This window comes from Dermacentor variabilis, chromosome 2 (assembly GCF_050947875.1).
Source record: "Dermacentor variabilis isolate Ectoservices chromosome 2, ASM5094787v1, whole genome shotgun sequence".
Lineage (NCBI taxonomy): Eukaryota > Metazoa > Arthropoda > Arachnida > Ixodida > Ixodidae > Dermacentor > Dermacentor variabilis.
The window spans coordinates 222,077,582-222,100,266 of record NC_134569.1 but is presented as its reverse complement, the minus strand read 5'-3'; the positions used below and the strand labels follow the sequence as shown (position 1 = coordinate 222,100,266).

Below are 22,685 nucleotides of genomic sequence, written 5' to 3'. Positions count from 1 at the left end.
CTGCTGGGACCAGAGGATGTGCCTGAATTATCCGATTTCCCGAATTAAGGAGTTACAGTTGAACCTCGATATAACGAAGTCGGTAAAATCTTGTTTGAAATTCAACCTTTAATTTGAAAATCTGTATTGCAATTCGACCTTTTATGCAAATAAGTACAGTTGCCGATGAAATTTTTTCTGACAAGGGCCTGCAGAATCTCCCGAATTATCGGGCAATCGAAATAAGCAAGCTTGTATGAGAAAACAATGTATTTTGATGAACTTGTGAGTTGACGACAAATTATAGTTTCATGCCACATCGACGAAGCCTTCACATCGGTGGAACGGATTAAGTGAAGCCAGCCACGATTTTGTGTGCACTTTGTCCCCACGGCTGATAGTGTTGCCCACATTGGGTAGACGCTATCATGCAAAACGCCAGCAGCGGGGCACAAATGCTTCGTCTGCATCTCACTCCAGTGGGTGACTGAAACTTGAGATTGTGCCATCTCCAATACTAAATGTGCAGGAAGACAGCTTACATGATCCCACGCTTTCTCGCCACACCCACTCTTTGCACATGTAGCAGATTACCTCTAAAGCAGGGTGCGCAGCCACAGCAAAAATGCGCGTCAGAAATCGAGACTCGCGCGAACTTACCCCCTACTCGGGCCCTTCGCGTGCGCTTGATTCCCTCCCCTCTCTCTTTGCTCACGTGGGAAGGCGGCACTCGTGAAGCCACCGTCTTTCTTGTCTCATCCTTGCACACTTTCACTCGCACCTAAAGCACACCGTGCGTAGGGCGTGCTAGGATCTAGCCGCACTTGGACTTTATACGGAACATGATGCAGCTACACTTCGGTGGTCGCCCTTGTTATACTCCGCGTGATTTGAGAGGTGCGTTTGCAAGCAGCCGCTTGTAATTCAATCATTTGACCATCTGCATCCGCGGAAGTTTCAAATGATTGACTTGGCATTCCTTTGTGGTGGCAGGGAAATTTTGTTGTATTGAAATACAAATGCGTTTCGTTATATTGAGGTTCTGAATACATGGTGTTCTATGGACAAGAGGTTATGAACAGTAAAATACCTCGTTATTTTGAGGTTTACCTGTACTACTGTACCATGCACACTTTTATTGTAGCACGTTGCAACACCACTGTCAGCTGTGCTGCCTTACAGAGGACGGGTGTGTGAACACGCCTTGTGGTAGTGGATGCTTGTGTATCCTCCCGGCTTTCTGCAGTACTGGCTGCTTGACCTATCACCGCATGACGCTCACTGTTCAGTAAACAGCGCCAAAGTCTCCTTCCCAGTGCTAACGCACGATGTGCTTGAAAAAAATTGCCAGAGTTTTGTTGTTCCAGTAATGCATGGCAACCTCAGTGCTTTCCATCCTCTGCTTTCCTCCAATGCAGTGTGCTTACATTGTGAGGTGAAAATATACACAGTCCTACCAAGTAGCGATTATTCCAGTCTTACGTACAGCATGCTTTGCCATGGCATGTCACATGCTAGTGTATTATCGCTTCATTATGTAGGCACACTGCATTCGAAGTGCAATGGAATGAACAAGGATTCGTGTGCATTGCTGGAACAGCCAAGGTTCCTCCGCTTGTTTCTCAAGCATGTTGCACCTTATGATCACCAGTTTGACCGTGCTCAGACTAAAGCTTGGTGTGTACTGCACTGTACGTGACAGTACCAATATTCAGCCAGACTTAATTTTCCTTGCTGCATTCAGAACAGGTCATGAGATGCGAGAGCTTCGGTCAGTTCATGGTCAAGCTGGTGACTATAAGGTGCAGGATGCTCGAGAAACTAGTGGAGCGGGGCTTGAACAGCACAAATGTGCAGCCAGACTTCGTAGTCCCTGTAGGATGACACGTACTGCACAATGCTTGCAGTGGTAACGGGTGGCCAGGTGCACATCCTGGACCTGGCAGCCAAGCTTGACGCCACAGCCGAGTTTGCGTGCAAACAGAAGTGGGGGGACGTCACCTTCCCGCCACCTTTCGGGCGAGACGCCACAACAGAGGTCAGTATTGTGATGCTTTTGACAGGGAAACAAGGAAAAGCAGCAGTCAGTATTTAAATGGAGAATCCGTGCCACAATTACAGCGTTCTTGGGGCCACATTGCAAAGTAGGCCACAATGGCTTGTTACGTTTTGACAGTCGTGCAAACAGTTGTAAAGCTTAATTAAGTTGATTTCCAAGAATGCACAGTTGTGAACTGCATGCATCAATTGTGCCTTTACTTCATAAAAAATAACAAAACCGAACAGAAGGACACAGCCTAGTGCAGGTATGCAGTGCGATTGCTTCTGGTGCAGCCAGTCATATAAGTCCGAACGTTGAGCACGGAGCAGTAGCGTAGAATCACGGGCACACACGCTGATGCTGTGAATGAGCATCATATGGTTTTCGTGGCTACAGTGTGAGCTCTTGAGGTGCGAGAGCTTTAGTGCTTGATGGCAGGCTGATGTGATATTCGCTGTTTCGGTGCGGCCCTGTTTGTGCAGGAAGCCTACATTGCGGAACTGGACTCCAAGAGTGGTGCATCACTCAAACTGACGGTGCTGAATGCCAAGGGTCGCATCTGGACCATGGTTGCTGGAGGCGGTGCCTCTGTCATCTACAGGTTAGTTGGCGGACAGTGCTTCTCCCTTGTGTGTCACTCGGATATTGTATGTGTTCTAAATGAAGCAGCTGTGCCGTGGAACTCGGCAGCGGTCTCACCTGCATGCTCACTTCGTGAACAACTCGCATGCAACACTGAATGCATCAACCATGTGTAGATATCGGCTTGCTCATCACGTTAGTCCACTCGCTCAATACTATTCACCAATAACCTGCATAGCCTGGCACAACTACCTCCTCTTGCCATAAGAAACAGTGTTGTGAAGTCAGGAGGTCCGTGCGCCCAACGAAGTTTCCCTGGATGGTGCCGTGCCAGGTGCCGAGAGAAAAGGTTGCAAGCGACATTTAAGAGAATGAAGAAAAAGGAATATATGCAAAAAAAGTACCGTATTTACTCGATTCCAAGCACCCCCTTTTTTTCACGATCACGATGCCCAAAGTGAGGGGGAGTGCTTAGATTCGAAAAATCTAGAATAACTCCCCCACTCCCTCTTTTTGCTGCGACATCACAACGAAACAGGTGCGAGAAATAGCATTTTATTTTGCAAGCATTCAACAGAAAAATCGGTGCAGACAGTGAACCCACTGCTTGTGGCGGATGTTCAGTTATTATCACTGCCACTCGAGTTTGTCGCACCGCTTGAACTGCCGCTCTTGGTATCCCACAGCAGGTCGTCTTCCGTTCCGTCCAAGTGGTTTGGGATCGAGCACTTCTTAAATTATTTGACCACAACGTCCACTTGGACCCGCTTCCACGCGTCCAAAATCCACTTTGCCATGGTTGATGGGGATGCTTTCTGCAGCTTACGCCGTATAGCCGTACAGTCCGGCTGTACGGTGTACTCGCGCCGCGGACGCAGTGGCACCTCGGGACTCCAACGGCTCCAGCTCGATAACAGAGTGAGCAAGCGCGCTTGGCAGCCTTGGCTACACGCTCATCCTAACAAATAGAGGGGTGCTTAGATTCACATGTAAACTTTTTTCCCAATTTCGTCGCGAAAATAGAGGGGGGGTGCTTAGAATCGGGGGGGTGCTTAGAATCGCGAAAATGCAGTACATGGATGAGTTTTACAAGACTGCTCCAACTATCGGAGCACACTGTGGTAGCATCTTTGCATGTCGAGTGTCTCACTGTTTCCCAGCGTCCCCCTCCTCCTTCACAGCTGTTTGGATCTGCTTTTTATGCCCTGCGTTGTCATTGTTCTGTCTCTTCCACCAATCTGCCATAGGGAAACCCATGACCTCAGGTCCCACCAATCCAGAGGTTTGTTGCCCTTTCCCTCCGACGGTAGTCTTGTCGAAACACATCCACATCACTGGCACAAACAGGGGAACTGGGAAGATACACTGACTCATTCGTTGGCGGGGCTGTGAAGTTTGGCTGCTGACAGCTGTGAAGAATCGTAGCATTGCACAGACCTCAGCTTCGGCGTGGACGTACAACATCCCATTTGACGAGGCCATCAGCTCGTTTCCCATAATGGCTTCATCTGTGACCAGAGTTTTGTCGTGGAATGAGCAACTGACCATAACGGCCTTGATGGGCTCTTCGTGACAGTCAGGAGAGAAGACGTTGATATCTTCAAGCGAGCCACGTTGAAGTGAACGATGAGGCGGACAACTGTGTGTCGTCGGAGTGGCATTCCCCACTCTGAAGGGCTGCCAGGCACAACAGCAGAGAGAGCTTGCACTTTGCTTTCCGTGGACATGTGCCCAGTATGTAACTTTATTTCTTTTTAGAGGGCCGATTTGCCGCTTAAGTTTGCAGTGTGATAAAGAAAGAAATGGCAGGTCAACAGTTTTCGAAGCATGCCCACTGGCAGGTTTAGCAAGCAAGCGCTGTGCCAGCAGCAACAAGGAGCTAGTTGCCATAGCATCAGTCAATTGGAAGGTGCCTCTCAGCATGCTGGCACACTGAGCCAATAGGAGGGCAGCGTGCAGCGCGAGCTTCATCAGACCGACCCCTGGTTGCTTTGCGTTTGTGTTTTCCTATGCAGTCATCATGGGCAAGGCTGTGGGGAACTGAAAGTCGCAACGCCGAGCTTTCGAACTATGCCAAGATGGCGGCACTCAGTGGTGGGAAAGACAAGCGATAGCTCTGCGAACTTCTGTGTTTCTGCATGATTTCGGGCTCCTTTCTCGCCATCCATGCTGACGACATAATCTTTTTGGACACTTGGGGTGCGTTTCTGGGTAAACCATTTTCATAGTGTAGATAAGGCATTGGAGATGCCGAAATAAGTAGTCCCTCCTGCCTCCTGCCCCCGCCCCCGCCCCCGTAAGAGATATGTAGTTGAAGAAACGAAGGGGCACACTTATGAACGTTGCATGTTTTAACATTTTGGCCATGGCCCGGCCTTCGTCAGAATAAACAGATACAAGCACGCAGCCGCTTTTATGGGCATGTGCACGTGTGCACAATCAGCAGTGCATGCACTTGCAAATCATAACAAAAAAAAATGCAGCAGCAAGTATAACTTAAGCACGATATGTGATATGTATGAAATATCATTATGGTGTCACAATGATTGTACATGAAGTTACAGAACGATATCAATTGCAACACGGCAGAACTAGGGATAAATTGATTTGGCATGCTTTGTCAATTCTGTACAAGAACATGCACTTCAAGATATGAAAGAAAGGGACGGCATTTTTCCTACTCTCATTGATGCCGGATGACAGTGTTAAATTTATGAATAAGAAAGGATTCTCGTGCTTCTCAATCATGGTGCAATTTGAAACCAGATTGTATTACTGTTACAATGATGTTGTCAAACGTATGACCTGGGAGTCTAACATGTATAGATAATGGCACGTGGGGCAAGCTGTTAACTTGTTTTTTAACTTGTTCTTTGTGGTTTTTGAATCGGATGCGAAAAGATGTTTTGGCCTGACCGATATACTGCATATGACACACTGAACATTCAAGCAGATGTTACAACTGTCGAAAGTGAAGTCACCGTTGATTTTAACAGAAAAATTCCATTTCCATTCAGCTCAATTTCCTTTGCAAGCAATTGGTGCGCATTAGAATCGAGTAAATACCATAATCAGACATTGGGAATACTGCTATTGTTTGAATAGTTATAGCTTGAAAATTTTTTCAGGCAGGCCAAAAATGGGCATTTTCGACAGCTGAAGTATGTCCAGTGAGACGACGTGTGGTGAATATATTTGCTGTCCGGTAAGCTTCGCCGAGACAGATGCTGCCACTAAAGGGGTCGTTATGGGGTCAGGCACATGCATGCCGACAAATCAAGTTCGAATTGTCCGACGAATGCCAATTTTAGGTTCGAAGTAACGAACGTTTGGACCCGTAGAAATGCGTGGGAACTGGCCAGGACCTTCAGTCGGTATCGAATTAACAGAAAAATAAAATTGATCCGAGTTTAATTAACGGAAGTCTACAATATTCTTAGCAGTGCAGAGTGCGTGTGCCTGTCACATGGTGCACTTCAAATTGCAATCGAGCCTGCTCAGGATTGCATTTCTCAATTGCACGGGATGGCGAGGTGCCAACAGGCCATCGAAATCTGCAGGAAACCTTTTGCTAACCTGCACCCTGTTCGCATTTCCTTCACAAGTTGCGATTTCTTTTTTTTTTTTTTTCACCAATATCTGAGTGTATGTGGAACAAATGGCTTCAGCTTATCAGTGTGGTGCAGTCTAAGTATTGAATGCAAGTTGAACCAGCTACGTTGTATAATTGTACCCCATGTGCACGCAGTGACACGGTGTGCGACCTCGGTGGAGCAAGCGAGCTAGCCAACTACGGCGAGTACTCTGGAGCGCCCACCGAGCAGCAGACGTACGAATATGCCAAAGTCATCCTCGGCCTCATGACTCACTCGGACAAGCACCCCGACGGTGAGCACTCTGGTCGATCCAAGCTCCTTCAGTTTCTCTCTTCGTCGCTTTACCATTTGCTTGAAAGTTGGAGCGGTGTGCAAGTGTGTGGCTGGCATCTATGGGGTCTCATACTTCATGCAACACTGTCACTGACGTGCATCAAAGCAGGAAATAAAGATTGTACTCTTTGGAGCCACAGGAGAGAACAATCTATCACAGGCTTTGTGCTGCGGACAGCAGAATAATATTTGGCTTGCACGTTCAAGGCAGCGTTGTGTGCAAATTCGGAACGCTTTCTTCATCATCGTCAGCCTATATTTATGTCCACTGCGGGACAAAAACCTTTCCCAGCGATCTCCAATTACCCCTGTCTCACACTAGCCGATCCAAACTTGAGCCTGCAGATTTGTCCTAATTTCATCAACCCACCTAAAATTGCATTTTCTTAACACGTTCTTAAAAAAAACGCGTTATAAAAGTTTGTTCCCTTATGCACCTGTAAAGAACCCCAAGTGACTAAATCGGTATGGAGCCCTCGACTGCAGTGTGTCTAATAGCCCCTGTGTGTGTGTGTGTGTGTGTGTGTGTGTGTGTGTGTGTGTGTGTGTGTGTGTGTGTGTGTGTGTGTGTGTGTGTGTGTGTGTGTGTGTGTGTGTGTGTCGTTAAGTCGGTCGTTCATTGTCGCACTCCTTGGTGCCCTTCCCCTAACTCTCTGGTTTGTTGTCGCGCAGGCAAGGTGCTCATCATTGGTGGTGGCATAGCCAACTTCACCAACGTGGCGGCCACCTTCAAGGGCATCGTGAAGGCCTTGCAGGAGTTTAGGGAGCGTCTGGTCGAGCACAGGGTGTCGGTGTTCGTGCGCCGGGCGGGCCCCAACTACCAGGAAGGGCTGCGCGTCATGAAGGAGGTGGGGCGCACCCTGGGCGTGCCCGTGCACGTGTTCGGCCCCGAGACCCACATGACGGCCATCGTGGCCATGGCCATGGGACGGCGCGAGGTGCCCGACATGCCCGAGCCAAACATCACCACGGCAAACTTCCTCCTGCCCGGGGGCATGAAGGTGCGTGGCACCGCGCACTTCTGGACTCGCATGCATGCAATTCGGCGACGCAGTTTTGACTTTGTGCATAACAAGCAGCCTTCCTGTGAAACATTTAGCGTTCTGAGCACTTTCGTGGGGGGGCATGTGGGGTTTAGCCACTTTGGCTTGAAAGAATCTTGGTTGATCCCCTTTACCGTTGCTTGATGGGACTAATTCGGGCATTGGAAATATTTAGTATTAAAACATCCAATTGCGCTTCTAAATGCTATACATGATCTTCAATATCGTTGCAAGGCATTTGTGCACGAATGCAGCAGTATCGTGCAGCATGAAGAAGGCAAGGAGGGAAGCATACACTGCGTGAGCTTCTGGTCAGCCATACTGTACTATTCAGAGCCATACTGTATTTATTGTATGGTGCACTCTTATCATTTCAACATGTTTGCAATCCCTGGGATGATGTGTCATTAACTCTTTCAGTGTCACTGACTTACTGGTATGTTATCACGCTTCTGTCCCACCATGTCAGTGACATCAGATAGGAATGCGAGGACCGTACCAAAAAAATATTTGCCATTTTCCGTGTCATTTTCTCCCTCTTGCATGACCGAAAATAAACCAGTGTCTTCGTTTTATAATATGTGACGAAGAAACCTGATGCTGAAGGTGGCATCACCTCCGAAAAATGCCAACATCGAAAGGGTTAAATCTACACCTTTTCACTGTAAGCTTCAAAACAGGATCAATTGCTATTACCTAGTTCTTACATAACTGTAGCTTGTTGTTTTATGTTTCTTTCGTTTAATCTTTTTTTCTTTTTTCTGATTTCTCTTATCGTTCTGCTCATTTGGATTGATGCTACTGAATTTTTCACATGCTAACACTTATTACTTTAAGTAAAGCAGGGTGTACTAAATTTCAGATTAACTTCGTTATACCCGATAATTCATTATATCCGCAAGCCTTACATCCAGGTTCAACTGTACCAACTCGCCTTATATGCTTTGCAAATTAAACATGCACTTTTTATCGGCCGCGGTTGCCATGGCATTGCGCCGCCGAGCTCTGGGTCAACGGTTCTATTCCTGACTGTGGCAGTGGCATTTCTGTGGAACGGCAAGGCGCTTGCATACTTAGATGTGGCAGCACATTAAACCACCCCGGGTGGTCAAAATAAATGTGGTGCCTCCCCACTACGGCAGACCTCGTAGCCCACTGTGCAGTTTTGCAGCATCAGCCGTGATTTAATTCTTCTGCAGACGCCGCCCCCTCCGTCGAGCCCCAAGAAAGAGATGCGGCGTCCTGTGTTCCCAGACCACGCGGGCGAGCAGCCTGGCGGGCCCCAGCAGCCGTGGTTCACCCCTCGCACCAAGGCAATCATCTGGGGCATGCAGACGCGCGCGGTGCAGAGCATGCTGGACTTTGACTTTGTGTGCTCACGCCCGGAGGGCTCGGTGGTTGCTATGGTGTACCCCTTCACGGGTGACCACAAGCAGAAGTTCTACTGGGGCCACAAGGAGGTGCTGCTGCCCGTCTACAAGAACATGGCCGACGCCATGAAGCGTCACCAAGATGCCGACGTGCTCATCAACTTTGCCTCCCTGAGGTCGGCCTACGAGAGCACCTTTGAGACGCTCCAGTACCCCCAGGTGCGTGTCCGCCTTTCCCGTAGCCTTGACGGGCCTGCTGATGCCCTTTAAGCGTGAAGCTTTCAGTCTGAATGCTTGTTGGTTACGAATGAGTGCAAAAGGCCGAGCGAACAATTCCATGCGATCAAGCGTGCACTAGGGGTGGGTGGGAGTAGGGGACGCCAAGTCCCCACTCTCTGGCGAGTAGTGCTGAAAGTCTGAAGTTTCGGTGACCATAGTTTTGTACAATTATCAGAGGGAACTATGGCACCAATGTCTACGGCAGCTGCAAGCATAGCAGTTGAGCTGGCATGGGAATGATTGTTAGTACCACATTTACTTTGACATAACGCGATTGTAACACGAGGGTCGACTTTCCAATCACACAAAATAAAATAAAAAGTCCGAGGACACCTATGCACTTCTTACAAGTTGTGAATCGTTAATCTCCGATTGAGCGCCGCTGACTGGTCCTAGTTATGCACTGCGAGTGATGCACCACAGCAGTACGTGCTGCCCGAGCCAGCAAGCAGCGGCAGCAGCCTGCAGTGCCAACGCCGCATGCGTCCGACGTCTGCGCGAGAAGAGACCGAGGAAGCAGCAGTGGCCACCAGGGCCAGTAGGTGCGCACGTAGCAGCTAAGCCCAGTAGGGGATAGAGACGCCGATCGTGCGCCGGCTTGTGCGAGCAAGGATGCCGACTCTGTTGCTTTGCTTGAGTCGGAAGCTAGCGCCGCCTTTGCTCCGTTGCGTCACTTGCCAAGCTCAGAGAGTTGTCTGAAGTAACCAGTGCACAGCAAAATAGGCCCAAATGAACGAGAGTTTGATTCGGTTAAATTATGCGTGCAGACTGCCGGGACCAGAGGACGAGCCTGAATTGTCAGAATTTCCTAATTAACGACGTTTTACGGCATCGTCTTACAAAAACGTCCCACTGGTGTGGTAGAACTTAACGTGTAAGCACTCCGCACCTCGGTGGTAAAGTGTGCAAGGTGTTTCCCTGGCTGCAGTGTAAAAGGCATTGAGTTTCATATCAAAATTATTTCACTGGAACCTTTTTAATATGTTTGTGCTTCCTTAAAACATACTAAGGGTTAAACTGTAGTTGCGATGAATCCCCGAACTAGCCTCCAAAGAGCCTAATGTATTGGCTGACCGGATTGAGCTGTGGTTGCTCGTTGTAGGCCTATTTGTTAGTCCGCACTGTGATTGCTTTCATCACGTGAAGGTTAACTGCACCACCTTGACATGTGGGGTGGCTGGTGCCTCACTGTGTAGAAGATCTGCCGCCTTTTCAGAAAGTGCTGAGCCCAGTCTGCTAGTAATGCTATGTTCGGCACAAGTATGGCGACATCTGTGCAGATAATCATCAGAAATGCGCAGGAGGTGTGGTGGCACCCTTGGCAAAGAATGTACCCTCCGACAGGCACACCTGTATAACTTATTGTTGCCAACATTATCAGGATAAGCATCTTCAACTATGCACTCGACAGTGTTGTTAACATTAAAGCACTCCACCGCTCTAAAGATATGCCGTGTCACTAGCACGTGACATACCTGAACCACGAACAACAGTTGGAGAGTTTCAAAACATGGTCGTCGCAACATTTTTTTCTGACGCCTGCGATCGCTTTAGCATCTGTAGGGCACAGATGTTGGTTACTCTGAGGGAGCCGTGATTGGGCGTTGCAATGTGGACACTGTGTAAATGCAACAGTTTACTTTCTCATTGAAGCCAGGCCAAATTATAGAAATATCAGTGTACTGCAGCAATAGATTTTCTTGTAGTAGATTTAACAGGAGACACGTATGGTTGAAGGTACCCTAATAACTCATCTCTCAAGATATTCTCTGGACCTACTTTTTTGCAGTGATTTGGTGGCAGTTCTCGACTTACTGAGTTGTGCTTTTCTTTGTGCAGATTCGCACCATCGCAATCATTGCCGAGGGCATCCCAGAGAACATGACGCGCAAAATGATCAAGGCGGCACACAGCAAGGGCGTCAACATCATCGGCCCAGCCACAGTGAGCTTTGCTATTTTTCCCGCAGTTATTGTTTTTCCAGTGGACGTCTGTTAGTGTGAGCTTACTGCAACCAACAGGACTACTCTAAGTATCCAGGGATCAAAGTACATGCTGCATTCAAAGTTCCCCTAAAACTGTCTTTACTCATTTGAATTGCACGTTAAAGATCCCTGGTGGTCAAAACTAATCGCTCGTCTCCCACAACAGCGTGCCTCATAATCAGATTATGGTTTTGGCACTTAAAAACCCAGACTTTAATTCATTTGAATCAAGGTTACGCACCATATATGCTTGGAAATGAGCAGTGTACATACAGCCTACCCTTGCAAGATTTAGCTGCTCAATTTTTGTTCATGGCATTCTCTTCAAACTTTATAACAATTGACAATATAATGGCCTGTTTTCATTTCACTTGTGGCAGTTTACAGGTGCAGTTGTTTTTGTAGCACATTCTTTTGTCTAATGAAAATATGTTTCCATTGCTCTTGTGCAAGCTGAAATGCATGAAGGAATTTGGCTGACAGACATGACATGTTACTAGGGAAGCTTTATCAAAGTTCTTGCTGGTGCCTTTGTTGGCTGCCCAACAGAGTGGTTCTGGTGTGCCTTTCTCTCTCAGTGAGTTTGAAGTTATTCTGCAGAGTGCAAGGTTGTGAATTCATTTTCCAGCCATTGCACCTGACCACAGAACATGATTGCATGCAAAAATGATAATGTGCTTAGATTTAACACCTTGAACGTAATGTCATCAAAGTTCATCCTGAGCCGTATCTTGTCTAGATTTTCATTTTCTTCTAGTTATCTATTCTACTCGCTGGTTGATAACAGCAATACTGGCTGTCTGGCTTAGAAAGAATGGATGATAGAAATAATTTTTACAGAATATTGCCCAACGCTCTCCACTACAATGTCTGTGTTGGCGTGTGTGTTGCACTGGGACTTCAAACCTGATCAACCGATCATTGCCATTTGTTACAATTAGCACTGAAGAAGCAGTGTTAGCATTCCAGTGAAAGGGTAGCCCACGAACTGCTTATTCTGTCCACAAGATGGCTAAGGGAGCATGTCAGGTGAAAACCTGTTGCTGTGAACCTACCAAAAGTGTGTGGCTCTTTTGCTTTCAGGTAGGAGGCATCAAGCCTGGCTGCTTTAAGATTGGCAACACTGGTGGCATGATGGACAACATTCTGGCGTCCAAGCTGTACCGGCCTGGAAGGTAATATGCTGCACCATATGTTGCTATGCTAGGAATGTTTGGAAAGCATGGTTTTGATTCATACAGCCTCACTTTTCAAATGATCCAGTTCCCATGCAGTCAGTACCTTCAACTAGTGCAATCGTCCTCACTAGTGCTGCCATTATCACCGCTGCTACAATCCCACAGCACATCGTCGTCCCGCGAAATTCCACATTTGGCAAACGACCGCACCACGACATCTTGTGGAACAGCAGCCCACGCCGAATGCACCCAACCACACGCAGCCGTCGGGGAGGCTCTTTTGACAGTTCCGGTTGGCGTAATTTCGCGATCTTCTGCTGTCAGCCGTTCGTTGTACTCACGGCGGAGCAGGTCCTTAAAAGACGAAGAGCCGGGCTTATTTCATGACCATGTCGCACTTCAGTGGCAGAGACTGATCACGCATTTCAGCGACTAGACTTTGGCACGTGGGAAATTCCTCACTTGCCGTCACAGGTGAAAATTTCACTTCGCTGCAGTCGCCACTCTCGCACCACCTGTTCAGAAACATCAGACTTGCAGCCTGCTGCGCAGTGATTTGTTTCTTCGACGTAAAGGATGGCAGCCTTCTTAAACGCTGCTGTGAACGAGCGCCGAATGTTTAGTGGGCCTGCAGCACTTCTGACGACGGAGGAAGCATGGTAGTAGCACGTAGCCGGCAGTCGAGTCTTTAACGCGTCAAACTAAGAGCTACAGGGAAAGAGAAACACGTGAGTGGAGTCTGCTCTTCCATGAACTATCGATACTCCCCACAAGCGCCGCCGTTCTGAGGGTGCCGCCGCAAATGGAACAGCGGCACTTCCATTGACTATCGGCACCCCATGAGTGTTTTGTGCACTGTAAAACTCTCAAAATGTTGAAAAGCCCTTCCAAAAAGCGAGCGAACGCACGGAATAGCGAAAAGCTGCGGGTAGCGCCGTAGAGCAAAGATAAAATTGTAACTACGTTGTAGCTTCTCGTTGGTCTCTCTTTTTTGGCGGTGCCATGTTTTGGTTTCAATTGTAAGTTGACCGACCCCCCTGCTTCAGATTTTCAAATTTAAGAAATTGGTCAACTTACAATCGTGTAAATACGGCAAGTATTGTCCAAATTGCACTTCCAAGAGGGTCAGCTTGCCTTATACTGATATGAAATGTACTCTTGACATTGTGCAGCTCCTTGAAACAGATGCTCAAGGAAGGAATTGTCGTTGCTGTCGCAGTGAAGTTTCAATTTGGACATGAAAAAAATTATACGTGCGCCATGGCATGAAAATATTTGCCGAGGGCTGGCAATGCCTCGCTGTGAGGACTGGCTACAGCTTGTGTTTTGCGTGTCATTAATGAATGTATGCAGAAGTACAAAACAAAATACCAACATCGGGCTTTCTCTTTGTGCAGTGTGGCCTATGTGTCCCGATCGGGAGGCATGTCGAACGAGTTGAACAACATAATTTCTCGTGCCACCAACGGTGTGTACGAAGGTGTTGCCATTGGTGGTGACCGGTACCCGGGCACCACATTCATGGACCACTTGGTGCGCTACCAGGCTGACCCCCAGGTCAAGATGCTCGTGCTACTTGGAGAGGTGGGTCCCGCACTCCTGTATCCGTCTTTATCGTACAACACTGGGCACATTGAAGAACAGATAGGTACAGCTGAAGAGCGCGAGAGCACAGAAGCTGGCCGTCTCAGTTCACAAGTGCATGTTGACGTGGCTTTCAAACAGCGGGAAAGTGTACCAACGCTTCAGGTTGAGGCATTTACTTCACAGCAAAGCCAGAAGATGTGCAAGGAGATCGATTGATTGTTACATTCCCATTTTGTTTTTGTTTGCACGCTTTTTGGCATGTCCGTCTACGTCTCCATCTTTATCAGTCCACACTTCGAGAGAAAGTTTAAATGGGGTCGTGCTGTGCTCTGGGTTGCATTTACAGGTCGGTGGCATCGAGGAGTACGAGGTCTGTGAAGCGTTGCAGTCTGGTCGACTGAGCAAGCCGCTGGTGGCCTGGTGCATCGGCACGTGCGCCTCCATGTTCTCCTCCGAGGTGCAGTTTGGGCACGCCGGCGCGTGTGCCAACTCGAGCCGCGAGACGGCTTCTGCCAAGAATGAGGCCCTGGCCAAGGCTGGTGCCCACGTGCCGCCCACGTTCGATGCACTTGGCGACACCATCAAGTAAGCGGTGCCGTTGTCTCGAGCCACTGCCCTCCTTCCAATGCAGTTGTGTGTGTGCGGTCAGAAGAGAAGCAGCGCGAATGACAGTTTGGATTGGGAGCTGAGGGACTAGGCGAGCGTGCGAAATTGCACAGGAAGCAATAACTGGCGCGATTCGTAAACACTTGCCGGCATCACTGTGTGACAGCACATTGCTAACAAATGTGCGAGAGCTTGAAGTAGGCTTGTTGGTTTGGAACTGTGAAGACGGTGGGGAAAAAGATATAAATCTGGCCCACGTGCTTTTTTTTTTTTTTTTTTTTTTTTTTTTTTTTTTGCTGCATTGCTCGAGCTAGAAAATGTGCAGTTTCATTAAGAGATGGTGCTCCTTTAGATGTGCACAAGCAAGCTGTCGCACTCTTAATTGCAAGTAGTGGATTGCCCGATCATTATTGTGTGATGTCGTTTTGCAAGGCAGTCGTAAGCATAGTTTCTAAATAAATACCCTAGAGGGAAATGTGGCGCTAGTGTCTACGGGGGTTCTCCTGAGCGTTGCCTCAACCTACATGGGTGTGATGGGAAGTACAGGCTTCGGATTTACTTCGATCTTTAGAGTAGTGGCGTTTGCTTGCGGCGCAGTTAGCGAAGCTATACTCAAATATTATCGGGCAGAATCTCATTCTATTTCTGCAGTATGTTATATAATGTACAACACGCTACATAATCTTTGTATGACTTTGAGATGGAAGCACTGTTTACTATGGTTTATCACCAGGGCATACCAGGGTATGCATTCTTGTGCGATTTTGTTCCCGATTTAACGCCAGCGAATAATTATTTATTTATTTTTACAACAGAAATAACAACCGTGTGTGTACTTATATAAAAATACTCATCAAGTATTTATGGAAATAAAAATCTTGTATTGTGAGAAAGTGTAGCGCCCTTGAGCGGTACGCCACAGGTGTCGTCTGCTACGACGACTGCTCGCTGCAAACGCGAGACTTTTCTCGCAGACGACAGGCACTTGCGAACTCTCTCGCTCTTTCGAAAGGCTGTGTCGGTTGTCACGATTGCTGAACGTCTTCAAGTACTTTTAAGCACATATGCTGCAGTGCTAGCTAGGACACTTGTGGCCTCCTAAGAGTATGTTTCATAATATTTTATATTGACGTACCGCTTCCGAAGCGTTATAGCGTGACTTTGCACTTACCCATTTTGCGACACTAGACTACAGCCAGGAAGCAGCAACCTTTCTTACCCCAAGTAAGTTTGTGTTCTCAAAGTCCTAAAACACTCATTTCAATGAGCACGTAAACGAGCAATGCATACTGAAGCCCTCAATAAAATTTTACTGTCAAGCCACTAGAAGTACAACTGTCTGTCTTGCATCATTAGTGCCTTCTTTTTGCTCTTCTGAAGTTTCATAAAGAATGCATGTAACACTACAGCACCAACCTAACATACTTAACAAGCCAAGGACAAAATGGTCAAAACGTGTTCTTTTAATGTCTACAATGCCACGTAAGATTGAATCGCTTTCTCGTCAGGGCTTCGACACCACACCGCGACACAAACATCGGCCCAGCCGCTGGCCCAGTGCGCTATCGCCTCTTCGAGCAACAGAACAAAGGCAGAGAGCTTTGCGTTGCACTGTCCCACTGCAGGTTATAGCAATTGCGCTTAGAGTGAAACCAAAACTGCCAGAAAAAATACTTGTAGACTAGTTCGCCAGTCAACAGAATGCCAATCCGAAACCTGTACTTCCCATCATCCCCATGATAGTTGAATGATCGCAGCGCCAGATTTCCCTCTAGGTATACTAATATGAAACTGTGGTCGTAAGTAAACGAGCAAGTTGTCTCGTAACAAGAATGCTTCCAGTGCTGCGAGATGGGACCTGCCACAGGACGCTCCAACATGTAATCATGTGAGCAAGCCATCATTTGTCTTGATATGCAAATTCAGTTCAAGCTCGGCAGTATATTCCTAGCCATTCCTTTTTTTCTATTGTATGTTGCTGAAGCCCAGACCCTGCAGTGTGGCGTGTTCAGTATGTTTGCATAATGGTTTTTCCTCTCTACACTGTTCGATTCTCCTGGTTGTGTAGGAACCATGTGCAGTGGAATCTTGGTCATAAGAATATATCTGGATGGAGCAAAAATTAGCATCATCTAAAATTAGTATCGCCCAAAAAGTTTAAATAATTGGTAAGACGAGGCGTTACGCAGCAATGATATGGCCGACTTGCTCAAAATTTTATATTTTTAGTAGGGGTCTGCAAATACTGAATAGTACTTTTCTAATCTAACCAGAGAAAAAAAAGGCCGAATATTGAATCATATTGAAAACCAAAAATTAAACAAAATTTTGATGCTTACAAATTTTGGCCAAGCGTGGCGCATGCTTGGGAGTCTCTCCTAGCATGGCATAACAAGAATGTAGCAAGCTATCAGTAACATAGGTACATAGAAATCAAGACATACAGTACTGTCTACTTTTTAAAAAAGAACTCTAAATGAGTATTCGAACACTAATTACAGCTCAGTTCTATGATATGGTCTCGAAAATTTTCTTCTTAACAATAGAACATCTGCTGAATAGAATCTGGCATTATTTTTCCCTTTGAAGCTAAAAATTGATGTTATGTTCTACTAAATACAAATTAGATTCTCAAATTTTATATTGAACCTATTTTTTCTGGCAATCTTTTTTTTTTCATGGAACATTTTGCTTTCCAGTTTTTCCCTAAAATATAGAGGGGCTTTCCCATCTTTGTGGCAGGTAGGCTATCGTCGTGAGGCCAATTTGCGTGACTGACGAAAGCACGGATTGCACATCGTGCGACTCGACCACTGCTCTGGGCATAGATGCATCGTTGGTGCCATGCAGGTTGGCCGCAGTCAGTGCTGATGGTAAAGAGCGGGCACCATTTCGTTGTCGGGTTCGGTAAAGTTAGCCACCTGCCAAAGATCTTAAATCTGGAGCGTCGCGCCAAGTTCACAAGACTCTTCCCCCTCCATCGCCTTCGCGTCCACCGTCCGCGCCTGCTGTGTAAATCCAAAGCTAGTCTTGCAACAGGTTGCCCGAGGCTACAAAAAGAGACCGACATGCATCTACGAACGGCGTCGGCAGCAAAGGTGGTGTGCAATGTGTTGCAAAGATGGCGGCCGTGAGCAGTATGCCATTCCATTTGCCATTCAATTCCAGTGCTGTATCATTTGCGAGTTGGTTTGTAACCTTTACAATTGTCACACAGCTGCTGCGTGTAGATCTGTGTTGATTTGGTGCTAAACAGCAACTGTAATTGCTGATGCCTTGTAAAGCAGAACTCATTACGTAGGCCTAATAGCCGAGGCAGTGTGGCCGTGACGAAAATTTGACGCTGGCGAATGTTGCAACAGGCCGCAAATATCGGAGATCACGTGTCTGGGTTAGATTGACGGCTGTTGAAGGGGCGCCAAGTTTGTTGCTGCATATCCAACACGATCTGCATGCCTTCCGTGGCGGTTAATTAACCCAGCCTTCGCACTTACTGAAATACACGTTGATTTTGTTGCCGTTTCCTCCCTGTGTTTCAAGGTAGGCATTCCAAGATTTGCCTAGTTAACTCGACTTTTTGATTGCTATGTCCTAGCTGCTGCCTGATGGTAATAGACATGATTTGCGTGAGATAGGAGTAATTTGACTTTTCTGTGCGGCGGCAGAGCTACTTCATATTGTGCAAGCTGACAGGAGCAAAGGTAGAGAAGTTTCTAATTGTCATTGGGCACCAAAGATGACAATGGAAGATGTGGAATACAGACATGAAGCTACCTATGGAAACAAATGCCATGAATCCTACTGACCCAGCAAGACTGGGTCACGTGCGATTGCTAGCTCCAGACGAAGTTGCGGGATGTTGGAAAACGTCCCACAAGTTGCATGATGCGCGGCCCCCCTGTTGGCCTGATAACAGCCAGTGTCTGGCACTACCGAGGCCTTGCTGGCTGAATTGTTTGTACCATCTGCCGTAGTGTGAAAAGGGGGTGCACAACAATTGAGAGTTAGCGTGTTGTAAGCTTAGTGGACTTGAGCCAGGACTAAAAAAAATTTGTATCATGAAATTCATACGAGGCACGATCACGTCACAGAGCTTCTACTGTACTCTGGTGTTCTTGCAAAAGGTTCTTGTCCATCGTGGCATGGTATTCCTCAAGATGATTTTAGCTTGAATTTTCTATAAAAGAAGGTCCTGTCTGTATGTACAAGTCCTTTCTTCAGCCCTGTGTGTTTGTTCTAATTGTCTTCAATAGTGAAGTCTTACTTAGCATCAAGATGAATGCCAGCACACTATAAAGATTTGTTACTGATGGCTTACTGGGCATGGTATTGACATGGTACGCACTTATTCTTGAACTCAACAAATGGACGGATCAAGAAAACATCGAACCAACTTATTTAGCCTCGATGACCACCGTTCAAACACTGTACATGCATTTGTTTGGGCTAGAAACATTATTACCTTCGAGAACGAAGGTTGAAATTTTGTTCCAATTTCACAGCTGAGCCATGATGCAGGTGGCGTCAATGTGGTGCCATGAACATTATTGTATTCTTCTTTTTTCATACTTCAACCATCTTAATGTAAGTTCCCATGCTGAGCCTTTGCATGCTTCAGAATGCAATGCGGTCCTTCACTGTTCATAAGTGCTAAACAAGCACCGAGGGAATGCCGTGAGAGTATAGCATCGTGGTGACCTGTAGCACAAGTTATCGGGTGGCATCAAAATCTACTTGTTATCTGCACCTGTTTTCTGGCTCGGCTAGACCTTACTCTTGGGAAGATTTACTTAGTTGGGCATTCCATAAGCGCACTGCACAAACTTGAAATTGTTCTCGGTCTCCCTTTTACTTTGGCAGATACTACTGTATTTACCCGCATAAATTGCGCACCCCTAATATTTAGCCAGCTTCATAAAAAAAAAAATTCTCTCATATTTTGGGCTCCCCGTCCCGCCCGAGCCAGCTCGCTGGCGTGCGTGCACGGAGAGACTTTGGACGGGCGCGCCCCTCGCCGCGCAGGCGAGCGCAGTCATACACAAGGGGGGCTGCGAGTGCAAGGTCCCTTCTTCTGAGGACTTCGTTCTTTTCTTCGATAGCCCCGCTCCCTACCACACACGAACCTGTTCACGGGTTGTCGGAACTGCTGGAGCGTTTGCCCCTCTCTATCTCCCTTTCTCTCCCGCCATGAGAATGCATGCAAGCGACACGGCACGAACTATTTTCTGCATCGGAGGGCCAGTCGCGCCAACTTTTCCCCTCGTTGCCCCGTGTTCTCTGCGTCCATGCTGCAGCGCATCTTTGGTTGATTTTGGAAGTTTAGGTTTCGCCATCAGCCAGGCGCATTTTCGCTTTTCACTTGTGATGGGCTAGGATAACTATATGGCAAAATTCAAGCTCGCTGTTATAGAGTTTGCTGAAGACAACGGGAACCGTGCCACTGCCAAGCACTTCAGCATGAGTCACGTTCGGTACTGAAGAAAGCAGAAGAGTTCGTTTGTGAATACAAGACCAGGAAAGAGAGTGTTCCGAGGACCAAAGCAAGTAAAGTTTTCTGCCATTCAAGACCTTTTCAAATGTGTGCGAGAGCTTAGGTCCTCCGGTATTGCCGTGTCGTGCGAGATGCCTCAGTTCAAGAGAAGAAAGATAGCGCAGGCAAAAGGGGTCCCTGCTGCGACGTTCAAGGCAAGCAGAGGGTGTGCGACACGCTTCATAAGGCACCACCAGCTCTCTGAACGACCCTCTGCCAGCAGTTGCCACATGATTATGAGAAGGTTGTTCTGTTTCACCATTTTGCGATTGGGCGACGCAAAACTGCAATCTTGGACATGCCCCAGATTGGGAACGCAGACAAAACCCCGTTGACCTTTGATATGCCACCTAACACAACAGCGAGTGAGAAAGGCATCTCGTCCGTTCCTATAGAGACAACCGGCCGTGAAAAGCAACATTGCACGGTTATGCTTGCCGTCACAGCTGATCGCCGAAAACTACCGCCGTTCGTGATCTTAAAGTGGAAGATATTGCCCGAATTGAAGGTTGAAAGGCCATATTCACATCCGCACCCAAGAAAGAGGCTAGATAATTGAACTGATGAATGACTGGTTCGACACTCTCTGGGGTGAGTGACCAGGGGCATTACTGCAACTGCCATCACTGTTGGTGCTCGACAGTTTCAAAGGCCATCTCGTGGACAGCGTAAAGAAGTTGCAGGACATGAGGACCAACCCGGCTATTATCCCGTGCAGACTAACATCTGTTCTGCAGCCCTTCGATGTCTCCGTAAATAAACCCTTCAAGGACTATGTGCGCAAGATGTACGTGGAATGGATGGCCAACGGAGAGCATGGGCTCACCCCCACCGACAGAATAAAGAGAGCGCCACTATAGATGGTCTGCGAGCAGGTACTCGCAGCGTGGGACCTGGTTTCTCCCAGTATTGTCGAGAAGAGCTTCAAGGAGGTGAGGCTGTCGAATGCGCTCGACGGAACCGAGGACGATGCGCTTTGGAAGGGCAGTGGCCGCAGCTGCGACAATGATTCCCAGTCGGACCTCTTGACCAGTGATTCCGACTAGACCTTGCGTGACCGGATCTGGCTGGTTAAAGTACATGCTAATTCTGTTAAATAAACAAGTACCCTTCGTTTGTGCTATAATTTTTCTTTTTTATGTATATGCCGCACGTGTTACTACAGATTGCACATTATTTCGGATGTGTTCGCGAAATCTCTGCGCAATTTGCGCACCCCCTTTTCGGAACTCAAATCACTAAAAGAAGTGCGGAAATTATGCGAGTAAATACGGTATTTCAGTGTGTTGCACCTAGTGCATCTGAGCCCCCTTTTTAAACCTTTTGCAGGATTGTGTACGACGACCTGGTGGGAGCTGGTGTGATCGTGCCCATGCCCGAGGTTCCACCCCCGACAGTGCCGATGGACTACAACTGGGCAAGGGTCAGTTTGGGGTCATTTCTTCTGCCTAGCCTCGCGAACCTTTGCTTGTTTGCGGTAGCTTAGAGCTCGGATCTGTTGTTGCCAACACGTGAGCACGTGCCCTGCAGTGCAGTGTATGCGCCATCTGCTGCATGTGACAGCTTTTCAGTGGACATCGTGCACAGTCACGTCGGTGTATAGCCAACTACTGATTTTGCAGACGTGCCTACGGGATGTTGCCGCGTATTAGTCTACTCCGAATACAAGTCGACCGCCCCAACTTTCGACACCCAGATCAGATAAAAAAAGCTATACAAAATAATTTTAAAAAAGAAACTGGCTGTATTCAGACCATCTGGGTGTCGGAGCCAGACGAGGCAAAACCATTCTAGGCCTGTCTCCTCAATGAAAAATCCCTTTTCACTCACGCAAGCAATTAATTTTCGGGGGAATTTCTCTTTGGGGCATCGTTTTGCGTTCGAACACAGTGCAAGTAGAAAGTTTGTGGCCATCGGCAATGCAGCACATTACCATAAATCGGTTATGCTCATTGCCTGTCGTCATTAGACGTACTTGCCCCTCACCTTTCACTGCGACAGTCTGCTTAGTCGGCATGTCGAACCAGACAAATGTCTGATTGGCGTTACAGATCTAGCCGAGTGTGAAGGTGTGCTGCACCTTCAGCTCACTGATGAACTCTAAGGCTTCTTTCCTCTCTTCGTAAACATCAGGTGGCTTCTCGCAAACGGTGGTATGCCTCCTCAAACTGCCCATTTCGATTCATAAGGTTTGTCACCCACTTTTTCGAAACTTGAGCTTGCTGCAGGCGAATTTCAATTCATTCGCAACATTGCGAGCCTTCACCTGATTGTCATCATAGGACATGCTCAGGCCTTTGTCCCGTTCTTTCACTCACTTTTATGCAACTTCTTCAATGACAGGATACTTGCCCTCCTTCAAGTGCCAGTAGGACATTTGTGATCCTGCTCTCACAAAAAGCTTGTGCCTTTGCTTTTTGGACAAGCTTGTCTATAAAGCTTGTTCATCTGGATTGATATGAGCGCTGATGACACTGCCAACAATGTGCAGTGATGACATGACTCTAGCCAACATTCAAGCAGACATCGTGTGCAATCGGAATGCCAGCAAAACCGAATTGGCTAATTTTTCAAGC

The 22,685-nt window shown here is 47.4% G+C and overlaps 1 protein-coding gene across 2 annotated transcripts in view; it reads left to right on the top strand.

Annotated features, from left to right (window-relative positions):
* Positions 1–22,685, top strand: part of ATPCL (ATP-citrate synthase) — a 103,993-nt gene that overhangs the window by 61,298 nt on the left and 20,010 nt on the right. For both annotated transcript variants that reach the window (XM_075682644.1, XM_075682645.1), the window contains exons 8-17: positions 1,887–2,017; positions 2,503–2,621; positions 6,351–6,490; positions 7,204–7,532; positions 8,774–9,163; positions 11,063–11,167; positions 12,292–12,383; positions 13,784–13,970; positions 14,320–14,558; positions 21,439–21,532. In XM_075682644.1, the coding sequence (XP_075538759.1) occupies positions 1,887–2,017; positions 2,503–2,621; positions 6,351–6,490; positions 7,204–7,532; positions 8,774–9,163; positions 11,063–11,167; positions 12,292–12,383; positions 13,784–13,970; positions 14,320–14,558; positions 21,439–21,532 (1,826 nt within the window). The remainder of the gene's footprint in view (positions 1–1,886; positions 2,018–2,502; positions 2,622–6,350; positions 6,491–7,203; positions 7,533–8,773; positions 9,164–11,062; positions 11,168–12,291; positions 12,384–13,783; positions 13,971–14,319; positions 14,559–21,438; positions 21,533–22,685) is intronic.